General features: G+C 44.5%; 2 protein-coding genes across 4 annotated transcripts; one reads left to right on the plus strand and one right to left on the minus strand.

Moving 5' to 3' along the window:
- Positions 1 to 82: 82 nt before the first annotated feature.
- Positions 83 to 22,977, minus strand: LOC309607399 (uncharacterized protein; the record flags this gene model as incomplete). Its single annotated transcript, XM_082345831.1, has 5 exons — positions 83 to 14,207; positions 16,222 to 16,484; positions 17,656 to 17,728; positions 22,457 to 22,583; positions 22,772 to 22,977. 5 exons carry the CDS (start codon positions 22,975 to 22,977, stop codon positions 13,677 to 13,679), a joined length of 1,200 nt encoding a protein of 399 aa, XP_082201957.1. The 3' UTR covers positions 83 to 13,676.
- Positions 16,484 to 27,744, plus strand: EOMES (eomesodermin). Of its 3 annotated transcripts, XM_082346475.1 has the most exons (7): positions 16,484 to 22,527; positions 23,489 to 23,643; positions 24,298 to 24,419; positions 24,835 to 24,993; positions 25,084 to 25,145; positions 25,897 to 25,980; positions 26,096 to 26,280. In XM_082346475.1, the coding sequence occupies exons 1-7, from the start codon at positions 21,659 to 21,661 to the stop codon at positions 26,166 to 26,168; spliced, it is 1,524 nt and encodes a 507-aa protein (XP_082202601.1). In that variant the 5' UTR covers positions 16,484 to 21,658; the 3' UTR covers positions 26,169 to 26,280. The 3 variants fall into 3 exon arrangements, with proteins under 3 accessions (XP_082202601.1, XP_082202599.1, XP_082202600.1); XM_082346473.1 differs by having other exon boundaries at positions 25,897 to 27,744; XM_082346474.1 differs by having other exon boundaries at positions 25,954 to 27,744.
- The last annotated feature ends 41 nt before the right edge of the window (positions 27,745 to 27,785 follow it).

The following is a 27,785-nucleotide window of genomic DNA, read 5'->3' on the forward strand; positions in this document are numbered from 1 at the left end:
CTTAACTGATCGGAGCAAAGAGGGCCGTGAGATCTTGTAGCACCATCCCCGCTCTCCCTCTTGCCTCACATTCTGGAAATAGCTCCTGCCCTTTGTGGACTGGTGCCTTTTACTCCTTAGATCCAGTGGCTTACAACCAACTTTGGTGTCTTCCTCCCAAAGAAGCCCTTTCCCCATTCCTGCCGGAAATCAGCAGAGAAGTCAAGGAAAATGGAACTGAGCCAGAAATGTCAATTCTCGTTCTTTGGCCAAATGATGACAAAAAGCCAAGGGTTTTATTCTCAGAAGCTCTTTAACGGAAAGTAAAAAGAGAGATTTTAAAAGCATGAGGAGGTTCTGAGAATTGGGGAGATTTTGCTTGAAATTTTGACATTACATATTGTTCTTCTGACTATAGTCCCCCATGACCTTGCAGGGTCCTATAGAGTTTCTCCATGAATTTTGAGGAAATGTTCTAATTATAATCAGTACTCTCCAGAGAGACTTACAGGCAAAGTGAACCATACCTGAGGGAATGTTATGAGTAAAACCCAAGAACTTCAATTTCCACTGATGCTGAAAACTCAGCCTCTGTGCACTGGTGCCGAACTGAATCTTAGAGTTCTGGGTGAAGTAGAAGAGAATAGCTTTATTGCTTTGCCAGGCAAAGAGGGACACAGTGGGCTTCTGCCCTGAAAACTGTGTGTCCCCACCCAGGAGGATTTGGTGAGGAGTTTTATAGCAAAGGTTCAAGGGTGGGGTTGCGGATAAGATTAGGGTGTGTACACAGCCTGCACGCCTTTAATCTGGCCTCAGGTGATCTTCTGATCAGCTTCTGGGGTTCCTTTAATCTGGCCTCAGGGGGTCTTCTCTGGAATGAAGAATGCCAACATCCTCCATTTGTTGGGGGTTTTAGTTCTGTAAAGAGCTCAAAGATATTGTTATGTGTATCCCTTGAGGGAGAACCAGGACCCTGCCCCAAGGCTGCACTATTGTTTCTTGACTGCTCCTCCCTTGTCTCTGCATCCCCTCCCTTCCCTGATTAACAACTGTTTGAACCTGCCCTTCGGGACTCAGGGAAGGTCATGGAGGCCGGAGTCTGTTCCCTACAAACAAGGAACGGGGGACACAGAAAGGCTTCCATGCCCAGGAGCCCCACAGGGTCCTGCTGGGTTTCCTTACCAAGGAAATGTGGGAGGAAAGGGTAAAGGAGACAAAAGACAGTAACCAGAACAAGGGGGCATTTTCAAGGGTTTCTTCTTGGAGCTGAAACTCCATTAAATATCACCTTTGTTTGCAATATAACTTCTGAGTTCAAAAAAGCTCCCTTTGAGGGTATTCCCTGGTGGTGCAGTGGTTAGGACGCCAGGCTTGCATTGCAGGGGGTGTGGGTTTGATCCCTGGTCAAGGAAGCTGAGCGGCGCAGAAAAAAAAAAAGCTACCTTTGAGATTTTCCTCTCCTTCATAACCCTTGAACTACATTTAAGTCCACAGGAAGCCTCTGTGTTTCTGATGGTATTTGGTCTAAGGCTGCCAGCTTGGGAAAACCTTTGTACCTTATTGATGACTTAGGCAACACTGAGAATTAATGATGCATTGGGTGGAGTGTAAATGTTATAAAAGAGTGATTTTAAATATTCAAATTTGTATTGCTGATTTAAAAAAATTTTTTTTGCAATGGTCAAAAAACATGATCTTGCCATTTCAACTATTTTGGAAGCTAAAAAGAAATTTGAGGTTTTCTTTTTGAACAATTTATATAAAATTTCTTCAAACTCTTGAAATGTCCTGCTCCATAACTTTGAAAGTTAATATTAAGTTTCTACCATCTAATTGCTATATTTTGTCCATTGTCTATTGTTAGGCTAAAAATGAAAACCAAGTATTTAGTTTGTAGTTCTCTCTCTACGCCTGTGCCAATCAGATCTTTTTTAGAGAGAAAAGACATAGAAGTTTAATAGCTATTCTTAATGAAGAAATAGCTTCCCTCCCCTCGCTGTCATGCAACATCTGAGAATTTTCAAAAGGAAAATAATTGGCTGCTCTCCTCATGTTCAGAAAGGGGAAATCTGAGGGGAATTGCACCATTTTCATTAATCTGGGACATTTATAATCCTTTACCCCACAAGCAGTTGCTGCAGTTCATTTTGTATTACTGCGTATACTATGAACTCCTAACACAGGAGGTTAATTCAAAGTATACTGTTGTCCTCCTAGACAAAGATAATGTACTGATAACAGTGCCACTTCCTGTATTTACAAGTTCAGTGAAAGAGATGAAAGTGACACCCATTCCTCTTCTTGGGAATCACAAGTTGAATCAAAATATTCAGCACTGGTCATGCTAGATCTTTAAAGAACTAGGCACACAAAAACCAATAAGTAATCATAAATCCATAAATAATCATTCCTTCACTTAATTAAAGTATTCACTCTTTCTAGATAACATCTTCAAAATAGAATTTTTTCTTTGATATTAAATATTTTTTGTTGTTGTTGACATTGTTTTGTTGGTTTTGGAATACCAGTAACTTTTGTAACTTCTCCTAAAAATAAAAGTAACAATTTTCCAACTGTAATGACTCTAAACATTTATGCCACGCTAAATTATTACATTAAAAACCTGCTTTTTAAATTATATAGAGGGAATTAATAAGAAGTTGTCTATCTAAAAAAATTTTTTTAATTAAAAAAAATAAGAGTAACAACAACAAAAAAAGAGTAACAATTTTAGGGAACTAATAGATTTAACAATCCTCAAAGACATAACTCTAACCTTATGAATCCGGTGTCCTTAGGGCTAACACAGAGCCTGGCACCTAGTAAGTCCTTCACAAATTCATGTTAAATGAGCATATGTGGCACTGTCAAAATGATGCAATCCCAGAAAAAGCACTCTGGTGCCGGCCAAGACAAATCACATACTTGCTGCGTGGTTAAGATCCCTTGGCTTATATGGTCCTCTACCAAAGCTTTTCTTTCCATTCTTGGAAGCCCTTTTAATCCAACTCTAGTTCTCTGATGCTAACATTTTCTTTACAATCTACTAAAGAAGGAGGAGTAGGAAAGGGACAAGGGAGAGAGGGGAAAAAAGAAAAGAAAAGAAAAAGAGAAAAGAGAAAAGAAAAGGAAGGTATATAGATCACGAAACTTCTCCACCTTCTCCCTCTTACTGCTGTTTGCTCACAATGAGCCATCCAAGAGGTGGATCAAAATCCACCAAAGTCCAGAAAGTTATGGTCTATACAGGTCTACACAGGTGTTCAATCAGGCATCTCATTGTCCATATTCAGCCCACAGATGTGCTTTCTTGGCCTTGGGCAAAACTTTCCCAGATTTTAAGATATTTGGGGACTTCTCTGGTGGTCCAGTGGTAAAGACTTCACCTTCCAACGCAGGGGGTGCAGGTTCGATCCCTGGTCAGGGAGCTAAGATCCCACATGCCTCACCACCAAAAAACCAAAACATAAGACAGAAGCAATATTGTAACAAATTCAATAAAGACTTTAAAAATGGTCCACATCCGAAGTGAGAGAGTGGCATGGACTTATGTATACTACCAAATGTAAAATAGATAGCTAGTGGGAAGCAGCCACATAGCACAGGGAGGAGATCAGCTCGGTGCTTTGTGATCACCTAGAGGGGTAGGTTAGAAAGGGTGGGAGGGAGACGCAAGAGGGAGGAGATATGGGGATATATGTATATGTATAGCTGATTCACTTTGTTATAAAGCAGAAACTAACACACCATTGTAAAGCAATTATACTCCAATAAAGATGTTAAAAAAAATCATCCACATCAAAAAAACTTTAAAAAAAAGATATTTGGATCATTTCCAATATTTTTAAATCCAGAAATTTTGCATAAATATCTAAATTCTGCCTTCCTTGAAAAATCAGCAGAATTAACAAAGCTAGTGTCCAGATACTCACCAGTGACGGTGGGCTGGGACTGACTAGGGATTTTCCCTTTAGAGGAGGGCATGTTCTCCTCTGTGCCAGATACCCCACCTCCAATTCTGTCGGCAGTTTCCAACGTCAGTGGCATTTGTGATGGATGGATTGCAGACAGGCAGCAAGTGCGGTGGCTGGGGGCACGGACTCTGGACCCAACCACCTGGGTTTGAATCCAGATCCCATAATGTATGACCACTGCTCACCTTGGGGAAGTTACTTAGTTGTTCCGTACTTCAATTCCTGATGTGTAAAGTGGGATAATAATTGATACCCACCTTATGGCAAGGATTAAATGATTCTATACATGAAAGAACTCAGAACAATTCCTTACACATCACAGGTAGCCAGTAAACATCAATTATTACCATCACCTTGCCTGAGCTGTGTTTTCTTATGGTGAGGTTAAAAAAAAGTGAAATAGCACCTACTCTTCTGTCTCAATCAAAAGTGGGAAATATACAATGGACTCGGAAAATAAAGACTCTTCCTGCATGTGGGCTATGTCTGTGTCAGGGAAAAGGAGGATGCCACTATGAAACTATTCATAGCAAGAGCTTCAAGCAGAAATTCAAGATAATGGTGGAAAGGATTATCTAAAGAAAGGATTGGGGGTTACAAAAGTTTTTTTTTTCTTTTAATTTAAGCAATGTTGATGTCTTGATGTCTTGATGTAAAACACAGTAATGTATTAAAAGACAAGAAAATGGCATTAACCCTGCTTCCCTCATTTACTTTATCTGCCTGGCCCTTAGAACCATTCAATTTGGTCACCCTGAATTTAGGCTGTAATTTCAAAACAAGTCTAAGAACTATCCCCCCACCAAAAGAAGACAGTTGTGAGGCAAACTGAACTTAAAACCCCAGACATTAGAAAATTCAAGCATAGACCTATTTAGTTTTTACATTATTGTAATAACCAACAAGGACCTACCATATAGCACAGGGAACTCTACTCAATATTCTGTGATAAACTATATGAGAAAAGAATCTGAAAAAGAATGAATATATGTATGTGTATAACTGAATTACTTTGCTGTACACCCAAAACTAACACAACATAGTAAATCAACTATAATCCAATAAAATTTTAAAAAGTAAAAATAAAAAATGAAAATAAAAAAATTTTACATTATCATAATAGCAAATTATTTTAAAAACTGTGAAATGAATAATCACATTTCTAAACAATTTAATAATATAGTAAATGTAAGATAGACTCCTGCAGAAGGTGGCCTGGACTTATAGAACACCCCTTTGTACAAAATGGAACAAAATGAACAAAAGACATAAACTCAAAGAATAAGCCAGCCATGCCAAAACAAAAGGGAAAATAACCCAATATTATCAACTATGGTAAGAACCATCCAGAGACAGAAAAATCTGCAACATGCTGAAAGAAGACTCTGAGAATCAATAGTGGGTTGTTATAAAACAAGAGCAGTAAGTCCAACTGAAGATGTTGGTTACACATCTGGAAACTCTCTCCAGGCCTGAGAGCACAGCTCGCCCCAGGGGAAGACCAGAGCATCTCAGATGGCACCCTCTTAGGAAGTAACAGGGAGCTAAGGTGTACAAAATGAAGGCTTCAGAGGGTCTAAGGAATAACTGCCTGAGGTATGGGTCACCATACATCACATTCAACCAGGAGGCTTTCATAAAAAGGCACAACCCCAGAAATTCTGATTCAGTCGGTGCTGAGTAGGAAAGGACGCAGCAATGCCCAGTGTTATCTATTACAGCACTAACTATAACAGCAAATGTCTGGAAACAGCCTAAATGATCATCAGTGGGGAAACGGATAAATAAACATGGTGCACTTGTGTAATACTCTTGCAACTGACCAAAAAAATGAGGAAGCTCTTTATGTACTGCTATGAAATAATTTCCAACATACATTGTTAAGAGAAAAAGAAAAGCATAATGTAGAAGAGTGCTGTAATATGCTACCACTGGAAAAAATTAAATTATAAATATGCCTCAATTTGAATAAAGTATCTCTAGAAGCATTCATAAAGAAACTGATATTATTGGTTGTATCTGGGAAGAGGGACTGAATGGCTGGGAAAAAAAGAGGAAAGAAGATTTCTCTTTTTTGTTTGTTTGTTTTTGTTTTTGTTTTTGTTTTCAACATCTTTATTGGAGTATAATTGCTTTATAATGGTGTGTTAGTTTCTGCTTTATAACAAAGTGAATCAGCTATACGTATACAAATATCCCCAAATCCCCTCCCTCTTGCGTCTCCCTCCCACCCTCCCTATTCCACCCCTCTAGGTGGTCACAAAGCACCAAGCTGATCTCCCTGTGCTATGTGGCTGCTTCCCACTAGCTATTTATTTTACATTTGGTAGTGTGTATATGTCCATGCCACTCTCTCACTTTGTCCCAGCTTACCCTTCTCCCTTCCCGTGTCCTCAAGTCCATTGTCTATGTCTGCGTCTTTAATCCTGTCCTGCCCCTAGGTTCTTCAGAAGCATTTTTTTTTTTTTTTTTTAGATTCCATATATATGTGTTAGCATATTGCAGCTCTATTTACAATAGCCAGGACATGGAAGCAACCTAAGTGTCCATTGACAGATGATTTTTATTCTTCAATTTTAAACCATGTGAAGGTATTACTTATTCTAAAAATAAATAAATGTCTTAGAAAAATAAAAAAGAAAGAGGAAAGAGGGACAGAAGGAAGGAGAGAGGGAAGGAGGGAGGGAAAGAGGAAAGAAGATCAGGTTGTAGGAAAATAGCACCTGCACAGTTTTCCTGAAAAAAAAAATCTGTGTAATAACAGAATCCAGTCAAGCAAAAGAGATTAGATATGTAGAGGGCGGTGCACAAAGGACTGGTAGGAAGCTCAAGATCCATTTAATTATAAATAATGGCAAATCATTACAGCAATTGCAATTATAAAACAAATTTAAATGTTCATTTTTTAAGAGAAAATAACATAATGTCAAACTTACAAAAATATAGAATAGGTATAATATAGATATAAGGGAGTGGTCCCTAAACCTCAAAGCCTGCTGTCAAAAATTCAAAGGTGGGAGCCAATGACTGCTCTAATTCATTCACCCAATCACACTCTACATATCACCCATCTGCTATGTCAGAGACCATGTGCTAGAAACTGCTGATAAAGCGGTGAATAAACGGCCAAATACCCACTGTGTCCTGATACTTCCATTTTAGCTAGTTCTCCTGTTTCACAATAGTTTATGGATGTTGTTTTACTTCTTAGGCTGGGGGGAGAAAAGCATAGGTATATTATTTAAAGCCATAAAAATAATCATTAAGGACAGGCATTTTCTGAACTACTAATAAAATATGGGGAAGGAGAAAGGAAGACAAAAAATATATATAGTATATATCACACACAGCAAAAGAAGAAAACGAAAAGGGCACCAAGGAAGAAGTAAAATCATAAACTAAATGGCAGAATCAAGGCCAAACATAAAACATGACTATATTACTATGTAAAATAGATTGCTATATTATATAATTATACTATTTGGTGTAACTCTCTGCTAAAACATTTGAAATTTTAAGAATTAAATAGACCTATAAAAATAGGAGAAAAAAATGAAAAAGCTTGAAAAGAGTATTTCCGAAGTCTTATTCATTTCAGGGATAAATTCTTATTAAACTGACACTTGTAGTTAAGTTGTTTCATAGAGAATAAAACCAAGTCCCCAAATTATTTTTACAAAGTTAGCATATCATTGCAATCAAAACCTAACACAGACAACACAGACCAAATTCCATTTTAAGTACTGATGCAAAACTTTCAGATAACAGATTAGCATGAAGAGCCTAGCAATGCACTGTGGGTATAAAATATGACCACAGCCAGTTTACTCCAGGAATGCAAGTGTGTTGGCTATTGGAAAATCTCTTAGTAAAATTCACCATAATGATGGATTACATGGAGGAAAATATACTAATCACCATAGAAACCAGGGTTGCCAGGGACCGAGGGCTGGGAAAGAAAACTGACTACAGAGGAACACTTGGGAACTTTGGGTGGTGAAAATGTTCTAATACATCCGATTGTGGTATTAGTTACACAAGCACATACATTTGTTATAACTTATCAGCTGCATACTGCTAAAATGGGTGAATTTTTACTGTATGTAAAGTAAACCTTAACAAGCTTGACTTTCAAAATAATTCTTTTGAATCAACATGATATTTCAGATTTGAAAAAAACTGGGACATTATCTCAGATAAAATAAGAATCAATGGCAAATTTCTTAATTTGTATATAGCTGCAAAATACATGCACAAATATGTACTTATAAAAACATATTCAAATGTATCCTAAATTCCTATATTTGTTATATCTCTTCAAAATTTAGCATCAGGCTGGATGATTTAGCATAAGAAGGATTCCCGCTAAAGTCAGGTATAACACACGATTATTCAACTATTTTTTAACTATTTATTTATTATTTAACCATTTATTTCTTATTTAACTATGATTTAGCTATCTTAACTATTATTTAACATTTGTACTGAGTGACAGCTCAATAGCCAAGAGTTAAACTATTGGAAAAGAGGAGGAAAATAATCATGTCCAAGGGAACAATGCAGAAAAACAAAAGATAATCAAATAAATACAAAGCTACTCAAAGGAATTCAGAAAGTAGTTAATAACATGATTTATAAAAAAAAATCAATAGCTTTACTATAACAAATAAGATCCAGTTAGAAAATGTGACAAAAGATTCCCTTTACAACAGGAATAACAATATAAATACATAATGATAAATTTATCAAGAAGGATATAGGCCTACAAAACACACAGCTATACTGAGAGAAGTGTTGAGTAATGTTAGAGACCCATATATTAATTTTAGAAAGAAAGTTTATGTTGTAAATATATCACTTTTTTCTTTAAAAGTTTAAATTCAGTACAATTCTGATCAAAACCCCGGTTCTCAAATTCATCTAGAAGAATAAAATAAGAGAATAGTCAAGAAATTGCTTTAAAAGAAAAGTGGAAATCATAAAAATCCTAGAAGAGAACATAGGCAAAACATTCTTTGACATAAATTGTAGCACTACCTTCTTGGATTGGTCTTCTAAGGCAAAAGAAAAAAAGCAAAAATAAACAAATGAGACCTAATTAAACTTAAGAGCTTTTGCACAGCAAAGGAAACCATCAGTAAAATGAAAAGACAGCCTACAGAATGGGAGAAAATATTGCAAATAATGCAACCAATAAGGGGATAATACCCCAAATATACAAAAAACTCATACAACTCAGTATCAAAAAAACGCACAACCTGATTAAAAATGCACAGAAGATTTGACTAGATATTTCTCCAAAGAAGACATACCGATGGCTAACAGGCACGTGAAAAGATGCTCAACATCACTAATTATTTGAGAATGCAACTAAAAACCAAAATGAGATATCACCTCACACCTGACAGAATGACTATCATGAAAAAGTCTACAAATAACAAATGTTGGTGAGGATGTGGAGAAAAGGGAGCCCTTGTACACTGTTTGTGGGAATGTAAATTGAAGCAGTCACTGTGGAAATCACTATGGAAGTTCCTCAAAAAACTATAAATAGAGCTATCATATGATGCAGCAATTCCACTCCTGGGCATATACCCAGAAAAAAAAAAAAAAAACGAATTCGAAAAGATACATGCGCCCCAATGTTCATAGCAGTGTTATTTACAATAGCCAAGATACAAAAGCAACCCAAGTGCCCATCAACAGACAAATAGATTAAGAAGATGTGATACATCTAATCTATATATATAATATTCTAATATATAATCTATATGTATAATATATATAATATATGTATAATATAATCTCTATATAATCTCTATATAATATTCCATTATATATAATGGAATATTACTCAGCCATAAAACAGAATGAAATACTGTCATTTGCTGCAACATGGATAGACCTAGAAAATATTATGCTCAGTGAAATAAATCAGACAAAGACAAATACTGTATGGTATCACTTATATGTGGAATCTAAAAAAATAATACAAATGAATGTATATGCAAAACAGAAACAGACTCACAGACATAGAAAACAAACTTGTGGTTACCAAATGGGAGAGAGAAAGGGGGAGGGACAAATTAGGGGTATGAAATTAATAGATACAAACTACCATATATAAAATAGATAAGCAACAAGGATATACTGCATAGCACAGGGAATTATACCCAGTGTCTTGCAATAACCTATACTGGAGTATAATCGGCAAAAATACTAAATCACTAGGCCGTGCAACTGAAACTAACACAATATTGTAAAGTAACTATACTTCAACTTAAAAAATCATATCAAGGGGGAAAAGGTTTTCCATATGTGTATATATATATATATATATATATATATATATATGGAAAATTTATATATATATATATATATCAGTGGAAAATCTAGACTTGAGAATTTACTGGTATCAGCTAGAAAATTTCAACCTAGGCAATTGCTAGAAAATCATAAATATATAAGGTGAAACGTAAGCAAGGGGTTCCTTCTGGCCTTCTGGCCCCAATGCCTGTCTGCTTTGCCAACCCTCTGACCTATGGGTGTTCAACAATTTGCAGAGGAAATGTAAGCATTCATAAACATTCAGTGCTTAAATACCAGAATACAGAACAATCTCTTTGTCTCCTTTTCACCTTTCCTCCCTTCTTTAACCTGATATCCCTTCCCTTAATGCTCCTAACCATTGACACAAGTAAGTCCTAAGAGTATAAATTGTGTGATTAAATAGCCAAAGATTTTAAAATGTTACTAGCTTTGTTTAAAAATATATAGTCTGATCTCTATGAATTGTTCAACAACGTTCATACCAGCAATATCCATAATAACCCCAAACAGTGGAAACAACCCAAATGTCTCCAGCAGTAGAATGAAGAAATTATATATTCACACATTGGAATATTACACTGCTAGGAGAATGCACAAATGCAATTACACGTATCAACATGAGCGAATATCCCGAGCAAGTTGAAGGAAAGAAACCAGACGCAAAGACCACACTGTAAGATTCCATTTATATAAAACTCAAAACTCATGAAGGCTAATCGATGGTGATAGAAGTCAAAACAGTGGTCAACTCTTGGGCTTGGGAGGCTTCTGGAGTCCAAGCAACGCTGGATTTCTTAGCATGGATGCTAGTTATACAAGTATGTTCACTTTGGAAAAACTAACTGAGCCTGAAAAACGCAGATATCATTTCTTTATAGGTTCTTTTAATAGATGATATGAATGCTCTCAGCCATATAATACTGATTTATCACGTGATTTTTTTTTTACCCCCCAAACAGTTACAAAACTGAGGTCCAACTGAAATGGAGATCTCAGCCTACCACTTAGTTGAGCTCTCCAATCCTTCCTCTCCTCTCTCACCTCAGGCCCTTCATTTTAACCTTTCTGAGAGTTGACTTAACTGGACATTTTCTCAGCTTTATGTGGTGATTGAGCACGAAGTGGGTTTATATCCAACCTCTGCAACTTGGTAATAGTCTGACTTAAAGTAGCTTACCTTAAGGTGCCTCAGTTTTCTCCTCTGTAAAATGTTACTAATAAATAATAGTTCCTGCCTCATATGGTTGTTGTGAGGGTTAAGTGAGCTAAAAGGTAAGCTGGTTTGATAGCCCTGGCTTGCATCAATTCTATGACACACCTTTTAATTTCTCGAAATCCAGATGCAACAATCAATGGGGCTTTACAATCACTGTTGTCAGGTGACAGTTGTGGCATAGCTATTACTGCCTGTTCTTACAGCTTTAATTGTGTGTATGAGTGAAATATGGAAATAACACTGTCAAAGTAAGCCATTCTTTCGATAAGCACAAAATAAAAATTTGAGGATCAGCCGTTTTTTTTTTTCTTAGTGGCAAACAAAATAGCGGTGGGTGTTAATGGATAGCATCTTAGATTTGATGACATGCCCACATGAGGTACTTCAAGAAGTTGCTGTCAAAGCTTTCCAGCATTATTCTATTTTCAAATTATTTCCATGCATTATTAGACTTTTAAATTATGTTGAAAACGCAATCATTTTAAACAAGATATTTCCCAGTAATCTTTAAAGCTTCCCTAGGTGTTGGGAAATTGAAAGACCGTCCGGGCGGAGCGGGACGGGGCGGGGGGAGAGTGGGCAGAGCACTGTGACCAGATGCTCAGCCATCACTTGCTTCCTTGGCTCTTAAAACGCCGTTTCTCCTTTCTCCACAGCCAAACCCAGAGCACCAACAAGCACGGGACCCGGCGCAGGGTGTTGCCATTCACTTCTGGGCTCAAACGCCAATTCTTCCAAAAGACTGCCACCAACCCCCAAACCCATAAGCCCAGTAGTTCTCTAACTTTTCTCATATTGGAATCATCCGGAGATCTTTCAGTGATACTGATACCTGGGTCTCACTCTCAGAAATTGATTTAATTGTTCCGTGGTGCCACCTGGGCACGGGGATTTTTAAGAACTCCCCAGGTGATTCTGCCAAGATTGGGGACCATATTCTCTGATAATCTCTTAACTACTGACTTGGTGCTGTTTGTATCTTCCACCAGCTCCCTGGGACATGGAAGCTTTTTCTTGTCAACCTCGTCCAGTCCCTCACCCAGCGTCCCGCCCCTGCTTTGAGCTGAGCCTCATAAGAGACCTCGAAGGAGAAGCGCAGGGAGCTTCGGCCTCCTCAAGAGTCGCCATTGAGTCTAAAGGGTATTTAGGAAGTAATTCAGATCGCGTCACTCCTTGGGTCTTTGGCAACACGCATTTCTGGCCCGCATCTGCCCAACTTCATCCGCCCCCGGCAGCCAAGCCAAGCGGGATGTTATTGGGGCTGACTGTCCCCTCCAGGTCCTCCGCTTTGATCAGCAACGGCGCCGTCTAACAGATCGCTCTCTCGCACAGGAACCCCCGGAGCACCGGGTCCAGGCACAGGGTTCGGGAGCTTGTTTACCCGCTTCTGGGGTCTCAGGTGACAAATAATGGGAGTGTCTCAAAGAAAGGAAAACTCCCACAGCGAGGCCGGGGCGGGGTTCCGCGCACGTGGAGCGAGGGGGCGCTGCGCCTCCCGCGGCGCAAACCTCCCCTCCCGCCGAGCGCTTCCGGGGGCGCAGACCCGCGGGCGGCCTCCCAGGGGACCGCTACTGCCAGGAGAGGCCCCCACCCCCACCCAGCGCCCGCGGCATTTAGCTAAGCGTTTCCCGCCAATTGTGCCCCCGGGTTGTGCTGAGCTAGCAAAACCCCGACTTCTCCAGGAACTAAGTTAAAGATGTATTTTAAGTGAAAAAAGCAAAGTGTTGAATAGTGTACATAAAAGAGTGCGGATGGGTGGGGGACAGACAAGGGGAAATTCAGGTACATATCTATTGGCTGGTGCAAACACATAATAAGCCCCGGAAATACACACAAGAAATTAACCGTGGTTGCCAACAGGCCGAGGCGCCAGACGTTGCAACCTGGCGGCTTTTTGAGTTTTTTTAAGCCTTCTACAGATCTGTTTTAAAATATACATTGATTTTATATATTATATACTGTAGGGTGTTGTACATAACATATTCTATTGTTGTCAAAGATATTATATTTTATTATATATAACACACTACAATACATTATATGATACACATACACATTTATCTCTGTTTGGTGGAGTCAAAGAAGTCCAACTTAGTTAGCCTCTGCCTTCGAGGCTGACCTAACACACAGGGAGAAAGGTTCGTGGCGTGAAAAGGCAAAGAGGGAGGACGGGGGAATTATGTGGGACCCACCCCCAATATCTTTTTATTCCAGACAAAGGGACCAAGGGGAACTGAGGCGCTCCACTGCCCGAGGGCAACCCGGAGTGCCTTTGGAGTTCGAAGCCGGCCGCGGGGCAAAAACCGGGAACCCACGCTCGGGGAGGCCCCTCCTGTCCCGGGAGCAGACGTCTGGGTTCCAACCCCTGCCTGGAATCGGCATTTTTTGCTCAGGACGCCTGCCGGTCCGTGGGAGGGGGCGACGGTGCACGGTGATGCTGGCGTTCGCCGGGAGCGCGGAGCCCTTGGAGACTCCCTGGAGGCGGAGTTGGCTGCTCCGCGGGCGCCGCGCGTCCCCGAGCTGCGCGTCGCGGGGTTCGGGCGGCCGCAGAAGCCCCGCTCGCAGCGGAGGGCCTGACCCACCGGGCAGTCTCTCTTCCCGACCCGGGCGCGATTCAGAGGCTTCGAGCGTCTGCCGGGGAGACGAGAAGGGCCCCGACGTCCCCCAAATCCCAGCCCAGGCCCAGGTGGGACCAGCGGCCCGCGCAGCTGGTATGCGAAGAGAAGAGGAAATGGGCGGGCAGGGGGTCGAGGACTGTCCGTGGCTTCCGCGCCGCCCCTTCAGCCCATTGCCCCTCGATAAAAGCTCGAGGCCGGGAGACCCCAGTTCTCTATTCAAGGTTTCAGAGTTCCAGGGAAAGAGCGCGATCTCCCCAGCTTCCCGGTCCGCCCGGACCTGATGTTCACAAGTTGCACACCCTCAGGCAAGTTTACTTTGCCTCTCCCAGCCTCGGTTTTCTTATCTGTAAAATGGGGATGATAGAAGTACCTACGTCTGTTGAGGTGGTAGTGGGGGTTTACATGGGGTATTATTGTGTGCCCAGGGCTTGACCCAGCCCTAGCTTGCAGAGAGCGGTGCACCCCTGCTATGGTTACCCCAAGCAAGAAGGACCGACTCGAACCCAGTACTGGGATTTAGGCTGGAGCTATGGGGCCCAGCTTCCTCCAAAGAGATTCATTCTTAAGGTCCAGTGGCCACAGATGGTCACCGAACGCCGTCCACTCGCTTCCTCCGAAGCCACGCGGGGTCTCCATTCTAACATCCACCTCGGAGCCTTCCCCCTCAAAGAAACCCCGCACCCCGCCCCATTCACACGTACTTAACCCCTCTATTGGGAGCCCCGCAGCTCAGACCTCCTGGATTCAAATTCCCGGGCTACCATTTTTAGCTGTGTGCCTTTAGACAAGGGCCTTCACCTCTCCAAGCATCACTTTACTCTCCTGTAAAATGGGATGATAGCATTCTAGGGTGCTAATTTTAAAAGGTCGTACGGGTAAAGCAGAGAGTCTGGCCTATAGTCAGCCGCTGCTTCTTTCATTGTTTTCCTCCTTTGGCTGTAGATTCGAGGATCAGCTCTATGCTTGAAAAGTCAGCCCCAACTGGGTGGAGAAATGATCCCAGCTGCTCTCTGCTCCCCCTAGAGACTCCTTTCCTGTGAACCCTCAGAATCTGTAGGAAAAGGCGCTTCCACGGGCCCCCCGGACCTGCTGAGCGGTTAAGCCTCCCAGGTCGACCTGGGCTTGGGAGCCTCCTCCATGCCGCCCCCTCGGTTGATCTTGCCCAGCCCTGTCCTCTCAACTAGAGGCCGCAGACGGCGTCCTTTTCGGGGACTCCCAGTTCGGGGTGCCCCGCGGGAGGCTTCCGACTATTAACTTAACTCCTTCCTCCTCGGGCGTTTAACCAAGTAGGTGGAGAACAAAACCTGAGCTAAATACCCTATTTTCTTTCTCTGGCTAGTAATCTGCCGGAACGGCAAAATCCCGGCGGGGGGCGGGCGGGCGGGAAGCCTGGGAAAAACAGATGCTAATGGGGGCCCGGGGCGGGCGGAAGACGCACCGGGGTCGGGCGCCCGCCGCCTCCTTTTGAAGTGCGCCTCCCCGGCCGCGCTCCCGGGCCTCGCTGGGCTTCCCCCGCTTTTGGGGAAACTGAGAGGAGCTGCTGGAACGAGTGGGGACTCTCCTCTCAGGCTCTGACTGAGTCACTCCCGCTTTCTACCTCTGGTTCACTTTGCCCTTGACCGGTTTGCTCCTGGCCTGCTCCCCCATCAGAGTGGGAATTTCTGGAAGAGAAAGACTAAGGTTCCTGAGCCCTCATTTAGCCCAGTGTCCAGGGCAAAAAAGTGAGCTCAGCGTAAGTGTGATTGGAGTGATAGGAAAGACTGCAGACTTTCCTGTGTGCTGGGTGCTGTGCTAACTGCTTTCCATTCTGTATGTGGTCACGACACGTGGAAATTGGGGACAGACACGTTAAGGAACTTGCTGAGACCCACCAAGCTAGTGAAAGGTGCAGCCACAAACCCAGACGTTTCTGCATACAACTTTAGGCTTTTCTCTTAGGGATCTGAAAAGACAGGTTTAAGGAATGATCTCTTTGGTTTCTGTTTCCTGTCGACCTTCCTTCCCTCCTCCTTCCCTCTCACTCTCCTTCCTTGGTTATCTTAAGGGCTTAACACGTTCTTCTGAGAACTCCCCAACCCAGACTTCCCCTCTCCCCCTTTCTCACCTCGGGCCTGGATGGGAGATTCCAGCTGCCCATGTCACCTGAAGCTCTGGTCAACAGGATTTGATTCTGCCCACCTGTTGTGTAGACATCCTGCCACACCTGCATCATAGAGGTGCCTTCTGTTGAAACATTAATTTCCATTGATTCTGCTGATCCTGTTAGTGATGTGCAAGTGATTTCAGGATAATATTTCTCAGTGGCTACATGGTGGTTGTTCCCATCAACAGCTGTCCTGCAATTCTGGCATTCACTTTTCTGTTTTCCTGTGGAAGAATGTCCACATTAACATGCATACAGAAAGCCTTGCAATAATGTAAGAGCTCTGGATTAAGAAAGGTCTAAAGAAAAAGATTTAAAACATCTTTTAAGAATCTAAAAAAGGTGAAAATGCCGGGTCCATTAGTTTAGGAAGATCTGTGTTTTCTTTTTCTTTTAGAAAAAAAAAAAACCTTTCACTTTCATCTCCATGGTTATAAAGCCTGAGCCCTGACACTGTCCTTGGGCTATTTTGTCTGTTCTAGTCTGCAGATTTAGTAACCCCTTTCTTTCATTTAAGAGATGAGCACCTACTAAGAGTTAGGCCTTTCGAGGTACGAAAGTAAGCAAGACAGGGAGAGCCCTATATAACTCATATTTTAATGTAGCAATGATTAGCCAAACATTCCCCTACTTTATTTTTGAGAGTATTTCACTTTATTTTGCCTCATGTAGTCTTTCTTGTTATTTATGTGGATCTGTAACTTCCATAAATATGATGTTGATGATGATGATGATAGAACAGCAGTTAAATCCAGGAATTCATTTGCAGTTTAAAAAATACTTTCATAAAGAAGATTCTTGATCCAATGTTTAAGATCACTTATTTTTTGTAATAAGCAACTTTTGGTATGTTTATTAACTTTCATTCCCCAATCCCCACCTCCTCATATTTTAACAGCGAACTACACCTGCACTTAGCAATCAAAATACATAGATTGATAGCTGAAGATAATAGTTTAAATTGGTCGTTTTGTTTGAAAAATACAGTGGGTTTAATATAACCCTTTGCCTCACTCATTTGTGGACACATTTGTGGATTTCTTTTAAAGCAAGTGATCAGTCTATTTCAGGGTCATGGTGAATTCAAATTCTTATAAAAAGTGAAACTGTTGGTGGGACTATCTTGCTGTTCTCAGCAAAATCAACACTACTTGTCCTTGCCAATGGACATTTTCTTGAAAAAAGTTATCTCACGGGACATTTTCTTAAAATAAAAAATCTAAACATGAACAACCTTACCATGATGGAAGCCCCCTCCCCCTTCAGAAAGCCTAGTGGAGGTGGGAATCTGGCCATCAGAGAACAAAGGGCCAAAGAGTGAACCCGCGATGGCGAAATAAAATGTAACATCAACAAAGAAAAGGCCATAGATAAATAGTAAAAAGACCAACTCACCACAAAAAACCCATTGACGTTTGCCCAGAGTCCAGGCGAAGCGCTGGTGACCGGTTAATGTTGGAATGTTTTCCTAGGGTTAAAAGGAGAACCGGCAGCAAGTCTGCTCAGAATTTACAAAGTGTTTGAATAACACGGACAGTGTTTTGATAACACATTTTTAGTGGGGGTGAAAATAATATAATTTATTGGGACATTTATATGGGCCCCCTTGGTTGTGGCGGGGAGGGGAGGTAAACCATTTCTCACTGCACTCATTTATAACTCACCCCTGTAATTTATTCATACGTTTGTAAGTATCTGTTATGTAATACCATCTTACAGCGAAATGCTTCTCAGTTTTGCCTTTAAAAGCTGAATGCACTGATATTGGTTACCTTTAAGGGGGAGAAAGGGGTGAAGAGGTGCCCTGGCCAGGTTGGCAATAACTTTGTGTTATCAGTTTAAGACAGTAGCATGAAGCTGGTATTATTGCTCAAGACAATACAGCATAAGACCTTTAATAGGCTCACACACAGGCGTAACCTTGGCTTCCTTGTAGCTTTCAAAGGGTCCTGCTCCCTCCAGTCTCAGGCTGAAAGGTGCAAGATTTGAGTTAATCCAGCCAGCACTTGGGTCTGGGGTTCCAAGTGTTCTCCACGTTTCCTCCCTAGTGTTGATGTTTTTGTTCAATGTATTCCCGTACACTGTCAGTTGAGCCACATAAAACCAGGCACCTTTCAATAAATGTCTCATTTGGATTTCATGAAGCTTGGGGTGTAATTGAAATCAAACAGCAAACAGGCTGCAAGGCTGTGCTATTTGCCCACCCAATCTAAGGAGGGTGCTGCCTGACTTGTTCACTGAAGGCACTGCTTTAGCTTTCTTTTCTGTTCCTGTTTCTGGAAAAGAGTGATTACATTTTAAAGTGCGACTAGGACGTGTGAAAATAATTTTTATGCCTCTTTCCCTGGTTATCAGTAAAACCGAGCCAGCAAAAGGAAAGCCCATTTCAAGTAGGAAATCAGTCACAGATTTGCTCATCTATAACTCTCCAGGCATTTAGACTAATATATTCCATATGTAATAATAATAATGTAATTAATACAGAAGAACCATTAAAGGAGATTTCTTTATCTCTATGCAGTCAGAAAAAAAATCATCTTTAGTTGAAACAGTGCTTTTCATTATGTTCAAAAGGAATTTGTAATATATATCTATAAATGTAATATAAATTATGGGTATATTTTCCATGTTCCAAAAATCCGGGCCCCAGAGCGGTTTTGTAGAGCCCGAATTTTTATTCTCTTTGAACTTCTCTTTGTTTCTCCGCCTGTAAAATGTGTTCAAGTTTGGGCAAAAGGATAGCTATATTGGGGAGGTGGGGAGATATAAAGTGCAATTTCCTGCCTCAAGAATCAACACTAATCCTAATTACACATACCGTGTATATATTTCATAATTAGGTAGCACTCAAATGAACCCACGCGCTTTCAAGAGCTTGCTCTGTGGCTGGAATAAAATCAAGCCTTTCTGATGTGGCGCGGGGGACAGCTGGCTCGCGTTATTTGCGCCAGAGTGGGTCGGAGCGATGCCTGTTGCCTGCAGTGGCGCTTTGCCACGCGCAGAGCTTCCCTGGCCTCCTCGAAAGCAATTCGGGACACCGAGGCCCGCTGTCTCGCTGAGATCAGGCGCAAAACTGCGATCTAACCCCAGGCACTCTGTCTCCAAAAACGTGAGATCTGATCTCCTCCCTACTTTTTCCTCAAACATCCTGCAGCTCAGGTCAAGGCTAATGTGGAAGAGCCTTGAGTGGTAACAAGATCCCCTAGCCCGGGCTCCCCCGCCAAGCTGCCCTTTCTTTCCTTGCTCTTGATCTCGTGAGCCCCGCTCACAGAACCTCCACGTTGAATATCTTGAAGTCTTGAAAAGCACAAAGTACTTGGAAAATGCAATTCTCCAAGACTTCCCTGAGTCAAAAGAAAACTAAAGCCGACGAGGTGGGAGTGGACAGTGGGGTGATCAGAGCAGAGAGCCAAGCCGAAACTGGTGGGACGACACGGGAGAAGTGCTGGGCTGAGCGCGCTCCGGGCCAGCGTTCCAGGAATCTGCTCCTGGGCTGCTGTGCCCGGACCTGCGAGGCCCCCACCCGGGCCACTCGCCTAACTTGCTCTCTCCCCCGCCCTGGCTGGGCCTTGACCCTGAAAACCTTCTCGCGCTCCCTGTTTCCACTACCGCGAAGACCTGGTAACCGCGTCCGAGTGCATTAAGAGCCGCCTCACTCTCTAACTCAGACGTGCCAGTATCGATGCTGCTGTGGTTTGAACCTAGGTTGGAAAGCTTCGAGCCGTTCTGCACCGGCGTGTGCGCGCTCAACGAATCCCGCGACCGCCTCGTGTTGCGGGTGAAGAGTTTCCCGTGTGATCGCGTTTGGTTGGGGAAGCAGAGTCCCGACCTCTCAGCCGGAAAACGCGCTCCCGGAGCGATTACAAGCCGCGTCTGTAATTGCTTATTAACAGCAAATATTCAGGCTTCTCCTTACCCGCAACGAAACGTGCGGGTATTAATAAACAATACAATAGGACGGCATCATCTTGCTCTGCTGTCTGCAAAAACGCGGTGGAGAAACAGGCAGCTGGGCAAAAGGGCTTAATTCCATATCAAACTGATTATTTCACTAATTATTCCACCTTCTGTGTTGCGCTGCAGAGGAGAGGCGCAGGGAATCTTAACCGGGAGGCTGCTTTGTTTCTCGGTGTCAGGCCCAACTGAAGATGGGAGGGGGTGGGATCCGAGATTCAGGGAAACTGAGCGTGGATTTTAAATTGTGGGGAGTAAAAGTGATTGCCTCCTGAAATCAGGCGTGATGGCGTGGGGATGAGGGTCTTCCCAGTATCCCACCCCACCGGGGCTTCTGATTCATAAGCTGACGGCTTCTGTCCTCAAGAACTGCAGTGTGCTCTCGCCGCCCCTGGAATCCCAAAAGCCCAATGCCGGGTTCCTCTCCACAAACACTTCCCACTGAGTAAAAAGGTGGGGCCGAACAAAAAGTGGTTCCTGCTTGTTGAAGGCCAGAGAGTCCTCTCCAATCGGGAAGAAAGTGTGCCTGAAGTTACAGCCCCCGACGAGGGAAGAGACTTCCTTGGGCCTCACTCCAGCTCGTCCCAGATCCCCACCCTCAGAAACCGGTGCCTCCCTGCAAGCCATCAGCTTGCAGAACATTTCTACCTCCGGCCTCTAGAACCTGCTCCCGTCCCCGCATCCCCCGGCTCAGAGCGCTGTGACGACTTCTGTGTCAAGAGTGGACCCTGCTACGGAGACCTCAAACCCTGTTCCACTAAATTCCAGCGAAATACAGACACCAGGATTGATTCTCACAGCAGGACTGAGTCTCAAAAAAAAAGAAAAGAAAGAAAGAAAGAAAAGAAAAAGAAAAAGAAATAAAATCAAGCTAAAGGAAAAGAAAGTCGCAGGCTACTTGATCCAATTAGTAAATGCCTAATTGAATTAGTGTCACCTCCACCAGCCAATAGGAGCGTCCCGAGGCTGTGGGGCCGCGAAGCCCCTCCCTGGCCTCACATATATAAAGCAGCCAATGACAGCCTGCAAGTTTCCAAGTGGTCAACTTGACCGATAGTTTTTCAGTCGAGAAAGGCAGAAAGGCTAGCGCTGGTGGGTGGATGGGGAGAGAGATCTAAGACCTCTTCTTCCCGTGTGTGCGGGGGAGGAGGGTGGAGGTCCAGAGAGGCAAAAGGGACGCGGAAGGAAAAGGAGAGGGCTTCTCGGTCAGATTTCGCCTCCTGCCTTCAAATTCAGTGCCCTTTCCTTGTGGAAAGGGCGCTGGGTTCGGGACGCGCGAGTGCGCGCCTTAGCGGTCCGCGTGTCGCCAGGTGGGTACCCAGGCACAGGAGGAAGGGGAAGTTACCTTCCCCTCGGAAGAGGGCGCTGGCTCCCTCATCCTGCCTTTATAATCAGGCCGCGGCCGGAGAGGAAGCAGCCAGCTGCCGTCTGCGCTCTGCAAAGCATGCAGTTAGGGGAGCAGCTCTTGGTGAGCTCGGTGAACCTGCCCGGCGCGCACTTCTACCCGCTGGAGGGGGCGCGAGGCGGTGGCGGCGGGAGCGCCGGCCACCTCCCGGGAGCGGCCCCCTCGCCTCAGAGGCTGGACTTAGACAAAGCGCCCAAGAAGTTCTCGGGCAGCCTCTCGTGCGAGGCAGGGAGCGGGGAGCCTGCAGCCGCCGGTGCGGGGGCCCCCGCGGCCATGCTCAGTGACGCCGACGCCGGGGACGCCTTTGCTGGCACCGCGGCCGTGGCCAAGCCGGGGCCCCCGGATGGCCGCAAGGGCTCCCCCTGCGGGGAGGAGGAGCTGCCCTCTGCCGCCGCCGCCGCCGCCGCCGCCGCCGCCGCCAGCGCGCGCTACTCCATGGACAGCCTGAGCTCGGAGCGCTACTACCTCCAGTCCCCTGGGCCTCAGGGCTCCGAGCTGGCCGCGCCCTGCTCGCTGTTCCCGTACCAGGCGGCGGCCGGGGCGCCCCACGGATCTGTGTACCCGGCTCCCAACGGGGCGCGCTACCCCTACGGCTCCATGCTGCCCCCCGGCGGCTTCCCCGCGGCCGTGTGCCCACCCGGCAGGGCGCAGTTCGGCCCGGGAGCAGGCGCGAGCGGCGGCGCGGGCGGCAGCGGCGGGGGAGGCGCCCCGGGCGCCTATCAGTACGGCCAGGGGGCTCCGCTCTACGGGCCGTACTCCGGGGCAGCAGCCGCGGGTTCCTGCGGAGGACTGGGGGGCCTGGGGGTTCCCGGCTCCGGCTTCCGCGCCCACGTCTACCTGTGCAACCGGCCTCTGTGGCTCAAATTCCACCGCCACCAAACCGAGATGATCATTACGAAACAGGGCAGGTGAGCGCAGCGCGGAGGGCCCCCGAAGCGCGGGGGCAGAGAGGACCTGTGTGGTCCTGAGGGTGGCCGGGAATGGGGAACCGCCGCCCGCCTGCTCCGCTCTTGGCTGGGAGAGTGAGTTTCCGTGCGCAGCCAGTGGAGACGCCGCATCTCCAGTCCGATGTCCCTCCCGTCCGCGCACCGGCGGTTTGTGCAGGGCGCTAAGGCTACGGCTGCTTCCCCCCTTCTCTCTCGTCACCCTCACCTGGACTGACGAGGAGGAGGCGGAAATGGAAACTGGGGCTTGTCCACAAAGCTGGATTTCCTAGGTACGCCCGGCCGGCGGTACGCCGGTCCCTGAAGGCGGGCGAGGAGCCGCGGATGCGGGAAGGCTCCAGGGGTGGCTACCCTCTCTGAGCATAGGGCATGGGCTCCCGCAGTTTTAGGCGCCAGGGTCTCCGCGGGGCGCATCCGGGCGACGAGCGCGAGGACCAGAGCGCCGGCAACGAGGGCTGGTCCAGGTAGTGGGATAGGCCCGACCTGGAGTCAGACGGGGCTGGGGTCCCAGGCCTGAGAAAGTTCGGATACACATCCCACTGCGGGCAGTGGTTACTTCTGGGGAAAGTGAGGGGTGGGTGCTGGGAGAGGGACGTCCAAAGGGGACTTTTACGAGAACAACTTAATGTTCTCTGGCACTTGTACATATAGAAAATAATGATTTTTAAACATCCTGGAAGAAAATAAATGAGCATCTGAAAGGGTCAAGAACTTGAGTGAGTGGTGCAGAAGGGCGGGGATTGAGGCAAATTATTTCAGAAAAGAGATGTTCCGAGAGTTGCCAACTCAAGAATATTTTACGTAGTGAGGGCCACTTTATCTACCGGTATTCTGTTCGTCTGTAGACTTCTAAATGTCGTCCTTGAGCGTGGGCCTGTGCCCAGGCGTTCCGATTTAAATCTCCTGGTTCTGTTCCCTTGCACAGACGCATGTTTCCTTTCTTGAGTTTCAACATAAACGGACTCAATCCCACCGCCCACTACAACGTGTTCGTAGAAGTGGTGCTGGCGGACCCCAACCACTGGCGCTTCCAGGGGGGCAAATGGGTGACCTGCGGAAAAGCTGACAATAACATGCAGGGTGAGGAGTGAAAGGGCCTGGGCAGGGTGGATCGGCGGGAGCCCCTGACTCAAGACACTCAAGACTCAAGGCACATTTAAATCTCACATCCCTCCCTCCACATCCGGGGCCTGGAAGTGTTAGGAGTTTCTTTGTGTTGATTGTTTGATTAAGAGAGAGAATTGCTAAGTCAGACTTCTTGCCTACTAGTATATAGAATTTTAACCATGACCCTACTCTAGCCCTTCCCTCCACATCCCTACCTTTGAGAAAGGAATTGCTGTAAACTCTCCAGGTGGCAAGGGCTCCTGGCATTCTAATCTTCACTTGAAAAAAGGCCTCCTCAAGGTTGAGTTCATCATAAAAATCCAACCACCTTCCATCAGATCTTGCCTGTCTAGCTTCAGAAGCCCCCAAGTTAACCTTCAAGAGGCATCGCCTACTGGCTCCATTTTTGCCTTGTCCAAGGAAGGCTGGAAGCACAGGGGCCCTGGGAGGGGAATCAGTAGAGTCTAGTTGGTCTCCACTGGCCTTCTTAAACTGCTAATGATGGGAGCCGTGTTCCAAGTCTAGCTCTTAAATCTTGCCCGTAGGTAGTAAAATACCCCTCCCCTACCTCCATTTGCAAACAGCCCTTTATGCTTGGGTTTTGTGTTTTGTTTCATTTTCTCTTAGGCAACAAAATGTATGTTCACCCAGAGTCTCCTAATACTGGTTCCCACTGGATGAGACAGGAGATTTCCTTTGGGAAATTAAAACTCACCAATAACAAAGGCGCAAATAACAACAACACCCAGGTAGGGTGACAGAGGAGGTGGTGTCTTCTGGCTGTGAATCTCTTTTCTAATGAGTTTCCATACTCTTCATTGTATTTGTAATATTTGCAGGTACCTGTTGCTTGCCTCTTTCTGGTCTTTTTTTTTTCTTTTGACCTTTCTCATTTTTATTTATTTATTTATTTTCCTACTGTATTTCAATAACAGTGAGTTAACTGTTAGGAGCAGAAATACTGAAATCTTTTGGCGACTTAGGAAACCAAGAGGCAAGAGTGTTTATTTAAACACACACACCCAGCTATGTTTTAAGTTTCAAAAATGGCAATAGAAAAGTTAGCTGTTGCTGGGGAGCAAGCAGGAGTCGCATTCCAAAATACAGAATTTGTCAAAATCGACTTTGTCGATTTGGCAGCTCTTTTCTCTGTACCATTTGCAGATGATAGTCTTACAGTCTTTACACAAGTACCAACCACGACTGCACATCGTTGAAGTCACAGAGGATGGCGTGGAGGACTTGAATGAGCCCTCCAAGACTCAGACCTTCATCTTCTCAGAAACGCAGTTTATTGCAGTGACTGCCTACCAAAACACCGATGTGAGTGCCCCATGGTCCCCAAGAATCCCTGAAGCTCAGTCCAGCGTGAGAGAGAAAACACTCGATGACTGTTTTTTCTCCCTTGTCTAGATAACTCAACTAAAGATTGATCACAACCCCTTTGCAAAAGGGTTCAGGGACAACTATGACTCGTAAGTGCACCTTTATTTTTCCTTGCCTGGTCATCTTTGAACAAGACATATCGAATCAGACACTTTCTTGAGACCATATTCTAGGAAGAGCTTTCACGGTTGGGATTTTTGCCTATTTTTATTTTTGCATATTTTTGGCCTTGACTAATCTTGCTTTAGAATTTTCACAGAAGGGTTTTGTTCATTTCTAAAGAAATGTTAAGGGCTTAAAAATGAGGAGTTTTTTTTTTTAACATTTGAGTGGAGATTTGAAATTTTCATAATCTGCATTTATATGCCTTCCTTTCCATTTGATCCCAGTTTTTTTATTCTCTCAGGAGCAGGGATTATTATTCCCTCTCATTTTTTTACATAAGAAAAACCTGACACTAAGAGGATGTCATTTTCACAACATCAAACAGCAAGGCCCCACAAATGCCTTTTAAATCTGGGATTTCTACCCACCATGGCCAGCATTCCTTCCCTACCACTGAAGGGAGAGTTGCTCCAAGTTCTTCCAAGTTCTAGGACTTGCAGAGATGGATTTTCTACAGTTTAAATGCTTAATGCTTGGGAGGAAGCTTTTTCTTTCGTGGTGGGAAATTTGGCCGCAATGAGCCAAGTCCAGCTAAAATGGGCCAGTGCATCCCTACTACCTCCACCCCTCCACTTGACACACCAGCACTCCTGCTCTAGAGCCTTCTTCATTTCTGGGAGGTAGATTGGGGACAACATTAGGGTTTTTTTTTAAGTGTTTCTCTTTATATTGTAGCATGTACACCGCTTCCGAAAATGACAGGTTAACTCCATCTCCCACGGATTCTCCTAGATCCCATCAGATTGTCCCCGGAGGTCGGTACGGCATTCAGTCCTTCTTCCCGGAGCCCTTTGTCAACACTTTACCTCAAGCCCGATATTATAATGGCGAGAGAACCGTGCCACAGACCAACGGCCTCCTTTCACCCCAACAGAGCGAAGAGGTGGCCAACCCTCCCCAGCGATGGCTTGTCACACCTGTCCAGCAACCTGGGACCAACAAACTAGACATCAGTTCCTATGAGTCTGAATATACTTCCAGCACCTTGCTCCCATATGGTATTAAATCCTTGCCCCTCCAGACATCCCATGCCCTGGGGTATTACCCCGACCCCACCTTCCCTGCAATGGCAGGGTGGGGAGGTAGAGGTTCTTATCAAAGGAAGATGGCAGCTGGACTCCCATGGACCTCCAGGACAAGCCCCCCTGTGTTCTCTGAAGATCAGCTCTCCAAGGAGAAAGTCAAAGAAGAAATTAGCTCTTCTTGGATAGAGACACCCCCGTCCATCAAGTCTCTTGACTCCAATGATTCAGGGGTGTACACCAGTGCTTGTAAGCGAAGGCGGCTGTCTCCCAGCTCCTCTAGCAATGAAAATTCTCCCTCCATAAAGTGCGAGGACATCAATGCTGAAGAGTACAGTAAAGACACCTCAAAAGGCATGGGGGGGTATTATGCTTTTTACACGACTCCCTAAAGAGTTATTTTAACCTCGTCAAAATGAGCTAACTTTTTGCCGATGGACTTGGTGGTGTTTTTTGTTGTCTTCTTTGTCTAGGTTGCCAAAAAGACGTTTGCCTTCCACCCTGATGCATCCCGTTTTGTGCAATTCTCTAAAAGAAGGTGCCAAAGCTTTTTGATTGCTTCAGGTAACTGAAACAAGCCTAGCATTTTTTTCTTTTTTAATAAAATTAATGGAGGACTTTCAAGTGTTTTTAAATTTGAAGGTGATTCAAAGTTATGGATTTATTTATTGGAGACACTAGACATTCAGAGAACTGGGCTGTGAAGATTGAGTGCCTAGCGCCATCACAGGTGTTGAAAGCTTTGGTTCTCATTTTTATTTGTAAATCTGTAAGCAAATAGAAGCACAGAGTGGTAAGATGTTTTGCTTCTGGAATAGAAGGGTGGGCATTAACCTTCAATAAGGGACTTTTGCTGTTAGCTTTCTGCTGGGGACAGAAGATGTTAGGCCTGGGAGGCAAGAACTTTGTGAAGGTGCTGGTTTGACCTGACTTTGATTCTTCCCAGGCTTTTGAAACAAGCCATGTTTGCCCTAGTCCAGGATCGCCTCGTGTACTAGGCCTCTGCTGTGTGCCTGGGTGGCTTGTAGGACTTAGGAGACAGCAAGGGAGGGGGGCACCAGAAAACAAACAAACAAAAACGGAGAATTTTAAAGTGTACAGTTGTGTGCTTAGATACACTGTAGAATAATGTGGAAAATATTGTACAAATAGTCTACGTAGGTATATGAGATTATGTAAAATTGGTGCTTTGGCTTTGTAAAGAATTTGCAATTCACCGGACCACAGCTGCAGGAGCAGGGGAAGTTTCGTCATCCCCACAACATATGGGAATATTCTGTTTACTTCTTAGTTAAGAATGTATTCAGCTACTGTACTAACTTGAAACGTGCTAAGGAAAACCCCCATGTCATCCTCTTCCTCCGCCACCCCCACTTCCCAACTTGGTAACGTGAGGAAACAGAAACCTGACGCCCCAGCTCCTATAGGCTTTCTAGAGACCCTGGATTTTTATGTACAGTCGTAGTCATTTTTAATAAATGTGGTTCATTAAGGGAACAGGCATAGCCCTGTCTTCTGTACTATGGGTTTTCATCTTTGTCT

The sequence above is a fragment of the Balaenoptera borealis genome (genome assembly GCF_965194805.1).
Source record: "Balaenoptera borealis genome assembly, chromosome: 12".
Lineage (NCBI taxonomy): Eukaryota > Metazoa > Chordata > Mammalia > Artiodactyla > Balaenopteridae > Balaenoptera > Balaenoptera borealis.

What these genes read in the sequence shown, in the direction of transcription:
- EOMES (XM_082346473.1), top strand. Translation starts at nt 21,659, where the DNA reads ATGCAGTTAGGGGAGCAGCTCTTGGTGAGCTCGGTGAACCTGCCCGGC. An exon ending in ATCATTACGAAACAGGGCAG is followed by an intron (nt 22,528 to 23,488) that starts GTGAGCGCAGCG and finishes TCCCTTGCACAG; the next exon opens with ACGCATGTTTCCTTTCTTGA. An exon ending in CAAATAACAACAACACCCAG is followed by an intron (nt 24,420 to 24,834) that starts GTAGGGTGACAG and finishes TACCATTTGCAG; the next exon opens with ATGATAGTCTTACAGTCTTT.